This window comes from Nerophis lumbriciformis, linkage group LG16 (genome assembly GCF_033978685.3).
Source record: "Nerophis lumbriciformis linkage group LG16, RoL_Nlum_v2.1, whole genome shotgun sequence".
NCBI lineage: Eukaryota > Metazoa > Chordata > Actinopteri > Syngnathiformes > Syngnathidae > Nerophis > Nerophis lumbriciformis.
The window spans coordinates 30,830,870-30,849,582 of record NC_084563.2 but is presented as its reverse complement, the minus strand read 5'-3'; the positions used below and the strand labels follow the sequence as shown (position 1 = coordinate 30,849,582).

Genomic DNA, 18,713 nt, shown 5'->3' with positions numbered 1-18,713 from the left:
TGCTGCCTTTTACACTTTGCGCCTAGAACTATCCGGAGGGTTCTTTTCCTCTTTGGTCCGGAGGACACGACGTCCACAGTTTCCAAAAACTATTTGAAATGTGGACTCGTCAGACCACAGAACACTTTTCCACTTTGTATCAGTCCATCTTAGATGAGCTCAGGCCCAGCGAAGCCGACGGCGTTTCTGGGTGTTGTTGATAAACGGTTTTCGCCTTGCATAGGAGAGTTTTAACTTGCACTTACAGATGTAGCGACCAACTGTAGTTACTGACAGTGGGTTTCTGAAGTGTTCCTGAGCCCATGTGGTGATATCCTTTACACACTGATGTCACTTGTTGATGCAGTACAGCCTGAGAGATCGAAGGTCACGGGCTTAGCTGCTTACGTGCAGTGATTTCTCCAGATTCTCTGAACCCTTTGATGATATTACGGAGCGTAGATGTTGAAATCCCTAAATTCCTTGCAATAGCTGGTTAAGAAAGGTTTTTCATAAACTGTTCAACAATTTGCTCATGCATTTGTTGACAAAGTGGTGACCCTCACCCCATCCTTGTTTGTGAATGACTGAGCATTTCATGGAATCTACTTTTATACCCAATCATGGCACCCACCTGTTCCCAATTTGCCTGTTCACCTGTGGGGTGTTCCAAATAAGTGTTTGATGAGCATTCCTCAACTTTATCAGTATTTATTGCCACCTTTCCCATCTTTGTCACTTGTTGCTGGCATCAAACTCTAAAGTTAATGATTATTTGCAAAAAAAAAAAGTTTATCAGTTTGAACATCAAATATGTTGTCTTTGTAGCATATTCAACTGAATATGGGTTGAAAATGATTTGCAAATCATTGTATTCCGTTTATATTTACATCTAACACAATTTCCTAACTCATATGGAAACAGGGTTTGTATTATATGTCTGGGTGGGGGGTCCTGCTTTGGAAATAATGTGTACCCCTTTCAGATATCGCATTTAGTTCCCACTAAAACATTCACATGTTGCACAATGAGATGTAAACATGGGATCATGTGTACATTCCTGTAACTTTCCGTTTGTAAAATATATCTTTATTAGTATTTCTTTAATATAATAATATAATTTTATGATTACGGTTCGGGTTCGGTGAATGCGCATATGAAACTGGTGTGGTTCGGTACCTCCAACAAGGTTAAGAACCACTGTACTAGACAAAACAATTTTCTGGACTATAATGCGCATCGATATATAAGCCGCACCCACTACATTTTATAAGAAAAATATATTTTTCCATATATTAGCCACATGCATAGGTTGTGAAATGTGTTATTTACACAGAAATATTTTACAAATGTTTATTTACATACCTAAATTGTTTCTAAACAAAAACGGCTGATCAAACAAAACAGAAGCTAGCTCTCCAATTAGCTAATAACTCCACGGTGACATTTTGGCAAATTTTCTGAGGGATTTGTGAAAGTGAAACAATTCAAAAAGAATGCCATAGTAAGTTAATATTACTAACACAGACACCCGTAAACGTGTTAGCATATTAGCTAATGCTAACGACGCTAGCTTCATTACATTACGATAGCACGTAGAAATATGCATGAAAACGCTTCTACAGACATCTCACATGGAACACTTTAGTAAGTACGAATTGTTTTAGTTATATTGTAAAACGTACAAACGTTGCTTGGAGTGATGGATTAAGAATCCAGACGAGTAGAAACGCTACGGACGACTAGAAGGCGAAACGGCACTTTTACCTTCGGTTTAAAACACTAGTCTAAATAGAAAAGCAATGCTGCACCTGCAGTGAGTACACTTGTCCAAAGGATGGCGCCACAGCGCAAACAATAACAAACATTTTCAGTGTATTTGCTTGGTTTTCTTTAAAAATAAAAAATAAACGTTTTGCATTCTGGGTGTCAGTGAAGAAAAATCCATAAATTAGCCGCAACGTTTGGCTCAAAGCGCAGGAAAAAGTGGCTTATCGTCCGGAATGTGCGGCACCTTTACACAAACCAAATAAAACCCAAAAAATTGTAACTCTTATTTTGTTTCATTACATGTTAGTGTTTTGCACCAACAGGCCACCGTAAATATGGCTACCATCAACACCTTTTTGCACTAACTGAGTAGCAGTGTTCGGAGAAATACTTTTGAAAAGTAATTAATTATAGTCACTCGTTACCTTACAAAAATATTGTAGGACTGCAAGCTAGTCACTTCAATCATTGATTTGTTTATTATTCCCTCCGAGTAGTGGTTGTAGGTGTGTTTGTTTACGTAGCCGACATGTTGTTTGCTGTGTGATGTTGCCTTTTTCTATTTGATATCAAGTTCATTTTAGTGTGGTGCCGTTTTTGTTGCTTTCAATGGTAAAAAAAAAGGTATTTCTGACGCTGTCTTGTTTACTTACAACCGCATCAAAGGTGGCGTGGAATACCCACAAAATTCAGTGAGCAGGTTGTGTTAAGTGTGACCATAAGTGGGAATGGTTGTTTGGATTGCTTCATAGATAAGACTATACTGTGTGTGTACATTTTGGAAGTGCAATTCATGGTCATTAACCCAAACTACTCATGCTGTCCACAAGGAATCGACGAATATGCAGCATTTATGATGTCCGATATCTGAACTTTAATTGAACACACCCCGTGGGTCAGATTCATGATTAAACTTGTGACGTCTCGCAGGCCACATTTGACCCGTGGGTCGTAGTTTGGACACCCCTTATGTAAGAGCTCCAATACAATAACTGCCCTTCATAAGGGTTATGGTAGTTAATTTGAAAGGTATTTAACAATACCTTTAAAATTGTGCTTGTGGTGCATAATCAGCTGACCACGGTGGAACGATCCCAGTGCTTGGTCCTCAAATTAGTTAAGTTAAAGTTAAAGTCGGCGCCGGCTGGTCTCCGTGGTCCTGGTGGCGTGTGGTTGCTGGTCGCAGTTTTTTTTTTGATCGCTTTGATTTGATTGGCTGGTGCTGGCTGTCTGGGGTTATTGCGGCTGCTGTTTCTGCTGCCGTTTGTTTGTGGTGTGGGCGCCCGTGGCTGCTGGGTCTGGTGCAAGGGTGTGGCTGATGTTGTGACTGGTGGCAGCGCGCGCGCGTGATGGCTGTCGGGGCTGACGAACTGTGTATATGTATGTATATGTGTGTGTATGTATGTATGTATATATATGTGTATGTGTACATATGTGTATGTATATGTATATATGTGTATGTGTGGGTATGTATACATGTATGTGTGTATGTGTATGTATATATGTATGTATGTATGTATATTTCTGGGGGTACGCTCTGGGCCTGCCTGTCAGACGGGGGTCGACGCCTCAGGCTACTGCATCCGAACTGCGTGTCTGGAGCTCCTGGGTCCCGCTGTCCATCCCTTCCGGGTGCCCGTCTTGGTTGGGGCCTGTTGGGCCTAGTCCCTGCGTCTATTGTGGTAGCTTGGTGCTGCAAGGTATTCCGAGGTGCTGCGAGTCGGCCAGTTGCTGGGGTAGTGACCTTGTTTGTCAGCATGTCTGTGATCTTCTTTTAATTCTTTTTTTAAATGTATTTATTTATTTTTATTTTATTTTATTTTTTTAAATATATTTTATTAATATTATTTTTTAATTTTCCCCTCCCTCAGGGGGGGGGGGGGTTGGCGGGGCGGTTGCTGGTTGTTCCATCTCCATCGTTGGGGTCCCTGCGGGTGGGGTGGGTGGTTCCCGTGGCCCTGTGCCTGGCTGGTCCTGCGGCGGCCGATTTGGGTGGGGTGGCCGGGGGCTGGCCTCGCCGCGCTCTCCGGGGGTGGGGGATGGGCTCGTGGGGGCCCGGTTGCCGGTGGGGCGGGGGCGATCTTCCCGTCCGGTTGCGGGGAGTCTCTGGGTCCCTCGGGCGGGGCGTCTCGCCTTTCTGCCCGTGTGGGGTGTGGTCTCTCGCTGGCTTGGGGTCTGGCTGTCCCCTGCTTTTCTCGTGCCCTGTCCTCTGCCGGGTGCGTCTGTCTGCGGCCTGCTGCTGGCCCTTGTGGGCGGTACGGTGGGCCGGGCTCTGGGGTTCCTGTCGCTGGCCGGCTTGGCTGCGTGGGGGCGGTGGTCCCTGGTTCCCTGGGCACCACGCCTCCTGTTTGTGGGTTGGGCTCTCGGGGGTGATGGGGCCGTGCTCTGGCTCCCACGCACTCTGGGAGTCGAATGTATTGTACATGCAAATTCACATATGCTCACATACGTACATAGGTACCTACGCTCCCACATACATACACAAATACAGTACCGGTACATATTTACCTACCTAATGTTCGTACATCCACACGCACATTCAATATACAAACATACACATACACATACTGTACATATACATTCACTGTACAAACACATATACACATTCTGTACATATACATTCATTGTACAAACACATATACACATTCTGTACATATACAAGTACATATGCATACTTACACTCATGCACATAATCACGTTTCATCAAACATATATTAACGTTGTTGCCCTAGGGTAAACTGGGTGTAACACATGGCACACTGACAAAGCTTAACCTATTGTGACTATAACAATCTACAAGGTTAATGTAGGTTGCTTCTCTTTCTCCCCCTCCATTTTTCTGCATTCTTTCGTATCTCAAGTTATCATTACGTATATGTATTGTTGCATTTAAACAACTGTATTGTTGATAATAAAGGTAAATTATTGGTATTGTTCATTATCAATAGCGCTATTTCTATTGGTATTTGTATTGATCCATTTGTAGTGTAATAATGCTCATTGTCATTTCTGTATTATTTTTTATTTTTCGCTAACTGCTTATTTGCTATTACTTTTACCATCATATTTGTACATGTCATATTTGCTGATGTTGCTCTATTGTTGCTGTTGTTTGCTGTTGTTGTTTTTGTCTCTCTGTCTAATCCCCCTCTTGTCCCCACAATTTCCCCCTCTGTCTTCTTTTTTTTTCTCTTTCTATCCCCTCCTGCTCTGGCCCGGCTGCACTAAATGATAAAATAAATACATTTAATAAAGTCAAATACAAATAAGGCAACAAGAGAAGTATCCTACACTTCTCTTTTGTAAAGTAAATCTGAACAGCCGACATGGGCATCTACATCAACTATATGATTTGCCTGAGAAGCTGGACAGGACACAAAAAAAAAAAAAAAAAAAAAAAGTTAAAGTAGCAATGATTGTCACACACACACTAGGTGTTGTGAAATTTGTCCTCTGTATTTGACCCATCCCCTTGTTTACCCCCTGGGAGGTGAGGGGAGCAGTGGGCAGCAGCGGTGATTTAACCCCCAATTCCAATCCTTGATGCTGAGTGCCACGCAGGGAAATAATGGCTCCCATTTTTATAGTCTTTGGTATTACTCGGCCGGGGTTTGAACTCACAACCTACCGATCACAGGGCGGACACTCTAACCACTAGGCCACTGAGTAGGAGGCCTAGTGGTGCATGATCAGCTGACCACGGTGGAACGATCCCAGTGCTGAGTCCTCACAGGGTCGGTAGTTTCATGGATGTGTGCATGATCAGCTGACGACAATGGAAGGATCCCAGTGCTGGGTCCTCACATGGTCGGTAGTTTCATGGATCTGTGCTTGTGGTGAATGATCAACTGACAACAATGGAACGAGCCCAGTGCTGGGTCCTCAAATGGTCGGTAGTTTCATGGATGTGTGCATGATCAGCTGAGGACAATGGAAGGATACCAGTGCTGGGTCCTCACATGGTCGGTTGTTTCATGGATGTGTGCTTGTGGTGCATGATCAGCTGACAACAATGGAACGATCCTAGTGCTGGGTCCTCAAATGGTCGGTAGTTTCATGCATGTGTGAATGATCAGCTGACCACGGTGGAACGATCCCAGTGCTGGGTCCTCACATGTTTGGTAGTTTCATGGATGTGTGCTTGTGGTGCATGATCAGCTGACCATAGTGGCACGATCCCAGTGCTTGGTCCTCACATAGACGGTAGTTTCATGGATGTGTGCTTGTGGTGCATGATCAGCTGACCACAATGGAACGATCCCAGTGCTGGGTCCTCACATGGTTGGTAGTTTCATGGATGTGTGAATGATCCGCTGACCACGGTGGAACGATCCCAGTGCCTGGTCCTCACATGGTCGGTAGTTTCATGGATGTATGCTTGTGGTGCATGATCAGCTGACCACGGTGGAACGATCCCAGTGCTGAGTCCTCACATGGTCGGTAGTTTCATGGATATGTGCATGATCAGCTGAGGACAATGGAAGGATACCAGTGCTGGGTCCTCACATGGTCGGTTGTTTCATGGATGTGTGCTTGTGGTGCATGATCAGCTGACAACAATGGAACGATCCTAGTGCTGGGTCCTCAAATGGTCGGTAGTTTCATGGATGTGTGAATGATCCGCTGACCACGGTGGAACGATCCCAGTGCCTGGTCCTCACATGGTTGGTAGTTTCATGGATGTGTGCTTGTGGTGCATGATCAGCTGACCACAATGGAACGATCCCAGTGCTGGGTCCTCACATAGTCGGTAGTTTCATGGATGTGTGCGTGTGGTGTATGATCAGCTGACCACAGTGGAACGATCCCAGTGCTGAGTCCTCATATGGTCGGTTGTTTCATGGATGTGTGCTTGATCAGCTGACCACAGTGGAACGATCCCAGTGCTGGGTCCTCACATGGTCGGTAGTTTCATGGATGTGTGTTTGTGGTGCATGATCAGCTGACCAGAGTGGAACAATCCCAGTGCTGGGTCCTCAAATGGTCGGTAGTTTCATGGATGTGTGCATGATCAGCTGAGGACAATGGAAGGATACCAGTGCTGGGTCCTCACATGGTCGGTTGTTTCATGGATGTGTGCTTGTGGTGCATGATCAGCTGACAACAATGGAACGATCCTAGTGCTGGGTCCTCAAATGGTCGGTAGTTTCATGGATGTGAGAATGATCCGCTGACCACGGTGGAACGATCCCAGTGCCTGGTCCTCACATGGTTGGTAGTTTCATGGATGTGTGCTTGTGGTGCATGATCAGCTGACCACAATGGAACGATCCCAGTGCTGGGTCCTCACATAGTCGGTAGTTTCATGGATGTGTGCGTGTGGTGCATGATCAGCTGACCACAGTGGAACGATCCCAGTGCTGGGTCCTCACATGGTCGGTAGTTTCATGGATGTGTGCATGATCAGCTGAGGACAATGGAAGAATCCCAGTGCTGGGTCCTCACATGGTCGGTAGTTTCATGGATGTGTGTTTGTGGTGCATGATCAGCTGACCACAGTGGAACGATCCCAGTGCTGGGTCCTCAAATGGTCGGTAGTTTCATGGATGTGTGCATGATCAGCTGACGACAATGGAACGATCCCAGTGCTGGGTCCTCACATTGTCGGTAGTTTCATGGATGTGTGTTTGTGGTGCATGATCAGCTGACCACAGTGGAACGATCCCAGTGCTGGGTCCTCAAATGGTCGGTAGTTTCATGGATGTGTGCATGATCAGCTGACGACAATGGAACGATCCCAGTGCTGGGTCCTCACATTGTCGGTAGTTTCATGGATGTGTGCATGATCAGCTGACGACAATGGAAGGATACCAGTGCTGGGTCCTCACATGGTCTGTAGTCTCATGGATGTGTGCTTGTTGTGCATGCAGGCACTTGAGATTAAGAGTTCAGGTGACAAGTCAGGACCTTTTGGATCTGTACATTCCCACATTATCTTTGTGTTGCTTATCCGTGCAATAGGACTTGTCAACAACAGAGAACACGGCAAGTGGGTTGTGGGTGTCAGAGGTTTTTATTAGCACACTCTGGAAGTCTGCCACCATTTAGTGCAAAACGTCATTTTCAAAAGCGCCATCAGCCTGTAAAGCCCAGCTCTTTGTAGTCGGCCTCAATGTCCGCGATGACGACGGCCATCACGTTTTTCATAGCCTGCTGCCCGGCGCCGTCCAGCCCAGCCCTCTCCTCCAGGACCTTAGCAATGACCTCTGAGATCTCCTGTGAAGAACCAGACAAACCCAAGTGTAGAGGTTGTCACAGAAGGAACCCTGTGCGAATCCTACCTGGAAGTGACGGATGGTTATCTTGTGTTTGGTGGCGTGGCTTTTAGTCAGAGGTTTGAGGATGGCAGAGTGGCTCCCTCGAGCCTTGAACAGCTCGCCCAGTTTCTTCAACACAGTGGCCCCGTGGCTGGAGACTCTAGAATCCCCAACCAGGTCAGCCAGGGGGATTCCGGCAAATTTGGGGAACAGCTTCTGAGTTTCAGGGTGGTCGGTGAATAAACTGTGGAGAGAAAGACATTGTCGGTCTGTGCCAGGGGGCTCCACACTGAATCAAAGCATGCGGGGGCCATCTTGCAATGTTTCATTTTCAAAACCAATACAAATTATAGATTTTTTTTAACCTTTAGGGCTCCTCTCAAGTTTGGGTCTGAGTCATAGAGATATAAAAAATGGGTCATATATTTGTATTTTGTTTTCAACGTTTAAATCTCTAGATCAATCTGTCAATATATTTTATATATATATTTTTGTTTGCTGTTTTATACACTCTTTGTAAAAGAAGCCAATATTTTATGACAAAAACACACACTTTTTAAATCTGACAAAACTCTCAGAGATCCAAAATGGCTCCGCTCATAAAAGTGTTAAATATAAGTCTTTCATTTTAATTGTAATTTTTCCCCCACTTACTTTCTTGAGCAATTTTCGTAGATATGCGTTTTAATTATGTTTTCCATATTTTTTGTTGGTTTTAATACCCTTTTTGTCATAAAAAAATACTTTTTTTATGGCAAACACAAAATATGCAATATTTATTTATTTATTTATTTCAAAGTGGAATATTTGATGTGAAGTCAGTAATTCATAACAACATTAATTTATTATTATTTTTTGAGCAATTATTATTTTTTAAATCTCACAGAATTCTCAGTGATCCAAAATGGCTCCACTCAAAAAAGTGTTTAAAAAACATTTTTTTAATTTCACTTACTTTCTCGAGAAAGTTCCATTGATTTATAAATTTTAATTACACAACATAAGTCATGCTTTTTTGTTTGTTTTTTTATGCCCTCTTTATCATATAAAAACTTTGTTTTTAATAGCAAACACACAAAAAATGCAATATTTATTTATTTCAAAGTAGAATATTTGCTGTGAAGTAATTGGAAACCGAAATTGGTCAATAGTTCATAACAATGTTGATTTTAATTTTATAATTATCTCTTAAGCAATGAAAGTTGATTTTTTATTTTTTTTAAACGACAACATTCTCAGAGATCCAAACTGGCCCCGCTCATAAAAGTGTTAAATATCAGTCATTCATTATTTCATTTTTTTTTTTACTTTCTCGAGCAATTTTCCTCGATTTATACGTCATAATAATTTTTGTTATGTTTTCAGTTAGTTTTTTAATGCCCTTTTTGTCATATAAAAACTTAGTTTTTAATGGCAAACACACAAAAAATGCAATATTTATTTATTTATTTCAAAGTGGAATATTTGATGTGAAGTAATGTGAGCCTTTTTTACTATCTAGAGCAATTCCCGTCAATTTATACATTTGTATTTGTTTTTATATTTTTGTTTATATTTTAATACCTTTTTTGTTATACAGAATACTTGTTTTTTTTTTGTCAAACACACAAAATATGCAATATTTCGATATTTATTTCAAAGTTGAATATTTGATGTGAAGTAATTTGTGACTATATAGGTCAATAATTTGTGACTATATAGGTCAATAATTCATAACAACATAAATTTTAATTCATTATTTTTTGAGCAATGTAAATGTTCCTTTTTAGAATTCTCAGGGATCCAAAATGGCCCCGCAAAGTGTTAAAAATAAGTCAATCATTTTTTAAATTTTTTTTACTTTCCACTTACTTTCTCGAGCAATTTTTGTCAATTTATGCGTTTTAATAATTTTTGGGGATGTTTTTTGTTTGTTTTTTATGCCCTTTATGGCATATGCAAAATGTATTTATTTTTTTCAAAGTGGAATATTTGTAAAGTAATTTGAGACTTAAATATGTCAATAATTCATAATAACATTGATTTTGATTAATTATTCTTTTTTGAGCAATGAAAATGTTCCTTTTTAAAAATAAAAAATACAATGTTAGAGAATTCTTAGAGATCCAAAATGGCCCGACTCATAAAAGTGTTAAAAATAAGTCATTCATTTTTATTTATTTTTCTACTCTCCACTTATTTTCGTTGTAATTTTTTGAGCAATGAAAATGTTCCTTTTTTAAAATAAATCTCACAGAATTTTCAGGGATCCAAAATGGCCCCTCTCAAAAGTGTTAAAAATAACTAATTCATAATTTTTTTTACTCTCCACTTATTTTCTCGAGCAATTTTTGTCGATTTATACGTTTTAATCATTTTTGGGGATCTTTTTTGTTAGTCTTTTATGCCCATTATGGCAAACGCAAAATATGTTAAATGTATTTATTTTTTTCAAAGTGGAATATTTGTAAAGTAATTTGATACTTAAATATGTTAATAATTCATAATGACATTGATTTTGATTCATTATAATTTTTTGAGCAATGAAACTGTTCCTTTTTTTTTTTTTTTATCTCACAGAATTTTTAGGGATCCAAAATGGCCCCACTCAAAAGTGTTAAAAATAAGTAATTCATAATTTTTTTTTTTTAAATCTCCACTTACTTTCTCGAGCAATTTTCGTCGATTTATGCGTTTAATCATTTTTGAGGATCTTTTTTGTTTGTTTTTTATGCCCTATATGGCAAACGCAAAATATGCAAAATGTATTTATTTTTTTCAAAGTGGAATATTTGTAAAGTAATTTGAGACTTAAATATGTCAATAATTCATAATAACATTGATTTTGATTCATTATTATTTTTTGAGCAATGAAAATGTTCCTTTTTAAAAATAAAAATCTTAGAGAATTCTCAGAGATCCAAAATGGCCCGACTCATAAAAGTGTTAAAAATAAGTCATTTATTTTTATTTATTTTTATACTCTCCACTTATTTTCTTTGTAATTTTTTGAGCAATGAAAATGTTCCTTTTTTAAAATACATCTCACAGAATTCTCAGGGATCCAAAATGGCCCCTCTCAAAAGTGTTAAAAATAACTAATTAATAATTTTTTTTTACTCTCCACTTACTTTCTCGAGCAATTTTCGTCGATTTATACGTTTAATCATTTTTGGGGATCTTTTTTGTTTAGTTTTTTATGCCCTGTATGGTAAACCCAAAATAGGCAAAATGTATTTATTTTTTTCAAAGTGGAATATTTGTAAAGTAATTTGAGACTTAAATATGTCAATAATTCATAATAACATTTATTTTGATTCATTATTATTTTTTGAGCAATGAAAATGTTCCTTTTTAAAAATAAAAATCTTAGAGAATTCTCAGAGATCCAAAATGGCCCGACTCATAAAAGTGTTAAAAATAAGTCATTCATTTTTATTTATTTTTCTACTCTCCACTTATTTTCTTTGTAATTTTTTGAGCAATGAAAATGTTCCTTTTTTTAAAAAAATCTCACAGAATTCTCAGGGATCCAAAATGGCCCCTCTCAAAAGTGTTAAAAATAACTAATTCATAAAAATTTTTTACTCTCCACTTTCTTTCTCGAGCAATTTTCGTCGATTTATACGTTTAATCATTTTGGGGGATCTTTTTTGTTTAGTTTTTTATGCCCTTTATGGCAAACCCAAAATAGGCAAAATGTATTTATTTTTTTCAAAGTGGAATATTTGTAAAGTAATTTGAGACTTAAATATGTCAATAATTCATAATAACATTGATTTTGATTCTTTATTATTTTTTGAGCATTGAAAATGTTCCTTTAAAAAAAAAAAAAAAATCTCACAGAATTTTCATAGGGATCAAAAATGGCCCCACTCAAAAGTGTTAAAAATAAGAAATTAATCTTTTTTTTTTTTTTAAATCTCCACTTACTTTCTCGAGCAATTTTCGTCGATTTATGCGTTTTAATCTTTTTTGAGGATCTTTTTTGTTTGTTTTTTATGCCCTATATGGCAAACGCAAAATATGCTAAATGTATTTATTTTTTTGAAAGTGGAATATTTGTAAAGTAATTTCAGACTTAAATATGTCAATAATTCATAATAACATTGATTTTGATTCATTATTATTTTTGGAGCAATAACAGTTTTAAAGTAAAAATAACAAGTTTGTGTTATTAGAGTCAACAATGCAACTTTTTCCAAATTACATTTCACCTTTTTACTCTTTTATTGCACTTTTTCATGGCTGCTGTGTAATAATATTGTCAGAATGTGTAAACACACTTTGGACACCCCTGGTCTATCCTGCATTGGATCTTAACACAAACCTGTACTCACCGGATCAGGACCAGACCTCCATAGGTGTCGTAGTCTGCCTCTACTGGAGCCCAGAACTTGAGAACCGTGTCAAAGTCAGACATGACCTGAAGGAGATCAACTGTGTGGGTAGAAGATGACGAAGACTTGGAATCAACGCTAATTGGAGGACAATTCAAAGGCAAAGGAGGAGAAAAACAAAGACTAGTATCCTTTTGTTCCAGTATTTATGCTTTTGTTCCAGTATTTATCCTTTTGTTCCAGCATTTATCCTTTTGTTCCACTATTTATCCTTTTGTTCCAGCATTTATCCTTTTGTTCCAGTATTTATCCCTTTGTTCTAGTATTTATCCTTTTGTTCCAGCATTTATCCTATTGTTCCAGTATTTATCCTTTTGTTCTAAGAATTTATCCTTTTGTTCCAGTATTTATCCTTTTGTTCCAGTATTTATCCTTTTGTTCCAGTATTTATCCTTTTGTTTCAGCATTTATCCTTTTGTTCCAGTATTTATCCTTTTGTTCCAGTATTTATCCTTTTGTTCCAGTATTTATCCTTTTGTTCCAGCATTCATCCTTTTGTTCCAGTATTTATCCTTTTGTTCCAGTATTTATCCTTTTGTTCCAGTGTTAAATAAGGTTTAATGGCCATCAGCCAGGAGGCTTTGCCTTTCTACCCATGAGGAATAATGTCAATGCAGCTGCATCGTGTGCTGAGAACATGAATCAACACACCCATTTTAACTAATTTAAACACAAAGCAGTCATGATTGTGTGAATGCTCCAAAGCACATTTTTCACTCGATTCAAAGTGTTCGAGCTTCGGGAATGGTGGGCTTTCCCTTGACAAATTCCAAAAATTCCCAGATTTCCCAGAATTCCAGGTTTTCTGTGGCCATTTTTCAAACTTCCACCATTTCCACATTTCCAAGCGATTCAAACCATTCCACTCATCCTGGACATTCAAACTACAATTTTTCCAATTTCAAAACATTTCCAGGAATTCCCAGTTTTTCAAACCTTTTTTTTTTGCCACCCTTTTTTTCTGCCGACTACTCCTTCCACATTTTTCAACTGTTCCACCGTTGAATCATTCCTCTTAATCAGAACAAAAAAACAAAGTTGTTTTTTTAACTGGAAAAATTTCCGAAATTCCAGGAATTTCGTCATACAATTTCTCAACATTTCTTGACCGTTTTGAAAAATTCCAACACCAACCATTTCAACTCCAATTTAATTTCCAACTCATTCAGAACATTAAATTTTTTTGTGCATTTTCCAAAAGATTCCCTCTTTTCCCAAATTTCCATGAAATTCCCATTGAAAAGAATGGAACATTTTTCAAAGTTCTACAACTCCCACATTTTTCATCTTATACGAACCCTTCCAACTTCAAAATATTCAGCCTGTTCAGGAATTTCTACTTCAACAATTATTTGAAAAAATTCCCGGATTTCCTAGAATACCCAGTTTTCAGGGACATTTTCCCATTCAAAATTAATTATCCATTTTTCAAACTTATACCATTTCCACATTTTCAAGCGATTCAATTCATTCACACATATTCCACTCATCCTGGACATTCAAACTATAATTTTTCCAATTTCAAAACAATTCCAGGAATTCCCAGTTTTTCCAAACCTTTTTCACCCTTTTTTTCTGCCGACTACTCCTTCCACATTTTTCAACTGTTCCACCGTTGAATCATTCCTCTTAACCAGGACAAAAAACAAAGTTGTTTTTTTAACTGGAAAAATTCCAGGAATTCCGTCATACAATTTCTCAACATTTCTCGACCATTTAGAAAAATTCCAGCACCAACCATTTCAACTCCAATTTCATTTCCAACTCATTCAGAATATTGATTTTGTTTGCATTTTCCAAAAGATTCCCTCTTTTTCCGAAATTTTCATCAAATTCCCATTGAAAAGAATGGAACATTTTTCAAAGTTCCACAACTCCCACATTTTTCATCCGATTCAAACCATTCCTCCTTCAACACATTCCAATCATTGTGGACATTCAAACTATAATTTTTCCAATTTCAAAACAATTCCAGGAATTCCCAGTATTCCAAACCTTTTTTTTACCCTTTTTTTCTGCCGACTACTCCTTCCACATTTTTCAACCCATTTCAACCGTTCTACCGTTGAATCATTCCTCTTCGTCAGGACAAAAAACAAAGTTTTTTTTTTGACTGGAAAAATTCCAGGAATTCCGTCAAACAATTTCTTAATTAAAAATGTTACCACTTCAACATTTCTCGACCGTTTTGAAAAATTCCAACACCAACCATTTCAACTCCAATTTCATTTCCAACTCATTCAGAACATTAATTTCTTTTGCATTTTCCAAAAGATTCCCTCTTTTTTCCGAAATTCCCATTGAAATGAATGGAACATTTTTCAAAGTTTCACAATTCCCACATTTGTCATTTGATTCGAACCCTTCCAACTTCAAAATATTCAGCCTGTTCAGGAATTGTGTGCTCTACTTCAACAATTATTTTTAAAAATTCCCGGATTTCCTAGAATTCTTAGGTTTCAGGGACATTTTCCCCATTCAAAATAAAGGATCCATTTTTCAAACTTCCACCATTTCCACATTTTTCAACCTATTCAACCTATTCAAACCATTCCACCTTCAACACATTCAATTCAACCTGGACATTCCAACAACCATTTTTCCACGTTCAACAAAATTCCAGGAATTCCTGTTTTTTTCTAATCTTATTTCCTACCTTTTTTAGTTTGATGACTCCTTTCACATTTTTCAAGCGTTCCACTGTCAAAACATTCCTCTTAGTCAGGACAAAAAACAAGTTGGTTTAAGAACTTGAAAATTCCCGGTTTTCCTGGAATTCCGTAATACCATTTCTCAATTAAAAAACTGTTACTAATTCAACATTTCTTGACCAATTTTAAACAATTCCAACACCAACCAATTCAGCTCATTCAGGACATTCATGCTCCTAATCATTTTCTAAAAAAAATCCCACTTTTCCCAAAATTTCCAGAAAGTTCCCATTGAAAAGAATGGAACATTTTTCAAAGTTCCACAACTCCCACATTTTTCATCCGATTCGAACCCTTCCAACTTCAAACTATTCAGCCTGTTCAGGAATTGTGTGCTCTACTTCAACAATTATTTTTTAAAAATCCCGGATTTCCTAGAATTCTTAGGTTTCAGGGACATTTTCCCCATTCAAAATAAATGATCCATTTTTCAAACTTCCACCATTTCCACATTTTTCAACCTATTCAAACCATTCCACCTTCAACACATTCAATTCATCCTGGACATTCAAACAACCATTTTTCCACGTTCAACAAATTTCCAGGAATTCCTGTTTTTTTCTAATCTTATTTCCTACCTTTTTTAGTTTGATGACTCCTTTCACATTTTTCAAGCGTTCCACTGTCAAAACATTCCTCTGAGTCAGGACAAAAAACAAGTTGGTTTAAGAACTTGAAAATTCCCGGTTTTCCTGGAATTCCGTAATACCATTTCTCAATTAATAAACTGTTACTAATTCAACATTTTTTGACCAATTTAAACAATTCCAACACCAACCAATTCAGCTCATTCAGGACATTCATGCTCTTAATCATTTTCTAAAAAAAATCCCGCTTTTCCCAAAATTTCCAGGAAGTTCCCATTGAAAAGAATGGAACATTTTTCAAAGTTCTACAACTCCCACATTTTTCATCCGATTCGAACCCTTCCAACTTCAAAATATTCAGCCTGTTCAGGAATTGTGTGCTCTACTTCAACAATTATTTAAAAAAAATTCCCGGGTTTCCTAGAATTCCCAGTTTTCAGGGACATTTTCCCCATTCAAAATGAATGATCCCTTTTTCAAACTTCCACATTTTTCAACCGATTGAAACCATTCCACCTTCAACCATTTTCAAACGTTCAACAAATTTCCAGGAATTCCTGTTTTTTTCTACCCTTATTTCCTACCTTTCCTTTCACATTTTTCAACCGTTTCCACTGTCAAAACATTCCTCTTAGTCAGGACAAAAAAACGGTTACTATTTCAACATTTCTTGACCGATTTAAACAATTCCAACACCAACCAATTAATCCATTCAGGACATTCATGCTCCTAATCATTTTCTAAAAAAAAAATCCCGCTTTTCCCCAAATTTCCAGGAAGTTCCCATTGAAAAGATTGGAACATTTTTCAAAGTTCCACAACTCCCACATTTTTCATCCGATTCGAACCCTTCCAACTTCAAAATATTCAGCCTGTTCAGGAATTGTGTGCTCTACTTCAACAACAACAACAAAATTTAAATTCCCGGATTTCCTAGAATTTCCAGTTTTCAGGGACATTTTCCCCATTAAAATGAATGATCCCTTTTTCAAACTTCCACATTTTTCAACCGATTCAAACCATTCCACCTTCAACCATTTTTCAACATTCAACAAATTTCCAGGAATTACTGTTTTTTCCAACCTTATTTCCTACCTTTGTCAAAACATTCCTCTTAGTCAGGACAAAAAAACAAGTTGGTTTAAAAACTTGAAAAATTCCCATTTTTTTCGGAATTCCGTAATACCATTTCTCAATTAAAAACTGTTACTACTTTAACATTTCTTGACTGATTTAAACAATTCCAACACCAACCAATTCAGCTCATTCATGCTCCTAATCATTTTCTAAAAGAAAGTCCCGCTTTTCCTAAAATTTCCAGGAAGTTCCCATTGAAATGAATGGGACATTTTTGTAACTTCCATAATTACCACATTTTTTCAACCGATTTCAAACCATTCCAACTTCAACATATTCCACTCATCCTGGACATTCAAACTATATGTTTTCCAAATTCTAAAAAAATCCAGGAATTCCCAGTATTCCCATTTCTTCAAACCCTTTTTTCACCCTTTTTTCTGTCGACTACTCCTTCCACATTTTTCAACCCACTTCACATCATCAAAACATTCCTCTTAATCAGGACAAAAAACGAAGCTGTTTTTTTAATTGGCAAATTTCTTGGTTTTTGCAAAAATCCAGGAAATCCGTAATACCATTTCTCAGTTAAAAATGTTACTGCTTTAACATTTCTCGACCGTTTTGACAAATTACCACACCTACCATTTAAACTAATTCAGAACATTCACATTTTTTATTTTCCAAAAAATTCCCGCTTTTCCCAAAATTCCCAAATTTCCATGAAATTATCATTGAAATGAATGGGACATTTTTCAAACTTCAACAATTCCCACATTTTTCCACCTATTCAAACCATTCCACCTTCAACACATTCAACTCATCCTGGAAATTCAAACAACCATTTTTCCACGCTCAACAAATTTCCAGGAATTCCTGTTTTTTTCTAACCTTATTTGCTACCTTTTTTACTGCGATGACTCCTTTCACATTTTTCAAGCGTTCCACTGTCAAAACATTCCTCTAAGTCAGGACAAAAAAACAAGTTGGTTTAAGAACTTGAAAAATTCCCGGTTTTCCCGAAATTCCAAAATACCATTTCTCAATTAAAAAAACTGTTACTACTACAACATTTCTTGACCCATTTAAACAATTCCAACACCAACCAATTCAGGACATTCATGCTCCTAATCATTTTCTAAAAAAAAAAAAAAAACTCGCTTTCCCCCCCAATTTCCAGGAATTTCACATTGAAATGAATGGGACATTTTTCCAAGTTGCACAATTCCCACATTTTTCCACCTATTCAAACCATTCCACCTTCAACACATTCAACTCATCCTGGAAATTCAAACAACCATTTTTCCACGCTCAACAAATTTCCAGGAATTTCTGTTTTTTTTCTAACCTTATTTCCTACCTTTTTTACTGCGATGACTCCTTTCACATTTTTCAAGCGTTCCACTGTCAAATCATTCCTCTTAGTCAGGACAAAAAATACAGTTGGTTTAAGAACTTGAAAAATTCCCGGTTTTCCCGAAATTCCATAATACCATTTCTCAATTAAAAAAACTGTTACTACTACAACATTTCTTGACCCATTTAAACAATTCCAACACCAACCAATTCAGGACATTCATGCTCCTAATCATTTTCTAAAAAAAAAAAAAAATCTCGCTTTCCCCCCCAATTTCCAGGAATTTCACATTGAAATGAATGGGACATTTTTCGAAGTTGCACAATTCCCACATTTTCCCACCTATTCTAACCATTCCACCTTCAACACATTCAACTCATCCTGGAAATTCAAACAACCATTTTTCCACGCTCAACAAATTTCCAGGAATTCCTGTTTTTTTCTAACCTTATTTCCTACCTTTTTTTTACTGCGATGACTCCTTTCACATTTTTCAAGCGTTCCACTGTCAAAACATTCCTCTTAGTCAGGACAAAAAAACAAGTTGGTTTAAGAACTTGAAAAATTCCCGGTTTTCCCGAAATTCCATAATACCA

The 18,713-nt window shown here is 37.6% G+C and overlaps 1 protein-coding gene across 1 annotated transcript; it reads right to left on the bottom strand.

Moving 5' to 3' along the window:
- Window positions 1-7,734: 7,734 nt before the first annotated feature.
- On the bottom strand, window positions 7,735-12,505 carry mb (myoglobin). Its single transcript, XM_061976974.1, has 3 exons — window positions 12,326-12,505; window positions 8,031-8,250; window positions 7,735-7,965 (listed from the first exon to the last, which is right to left on the bottom strand). Exons 1-3 carry the CDS (start codon window positions 12,406-12,408, stop codon window positions 7,825-7,827), a joined length of 444 nt encoding a protein of 147 aa, XP_061832958.1. The 5' UTR covers window positions 12,409-12,505; the 3' UTR covers window positions 7,735-7,824.
- Between the last annotated feature and the right edge of the window lie 6,208 nt (window positions 12,506-18,713).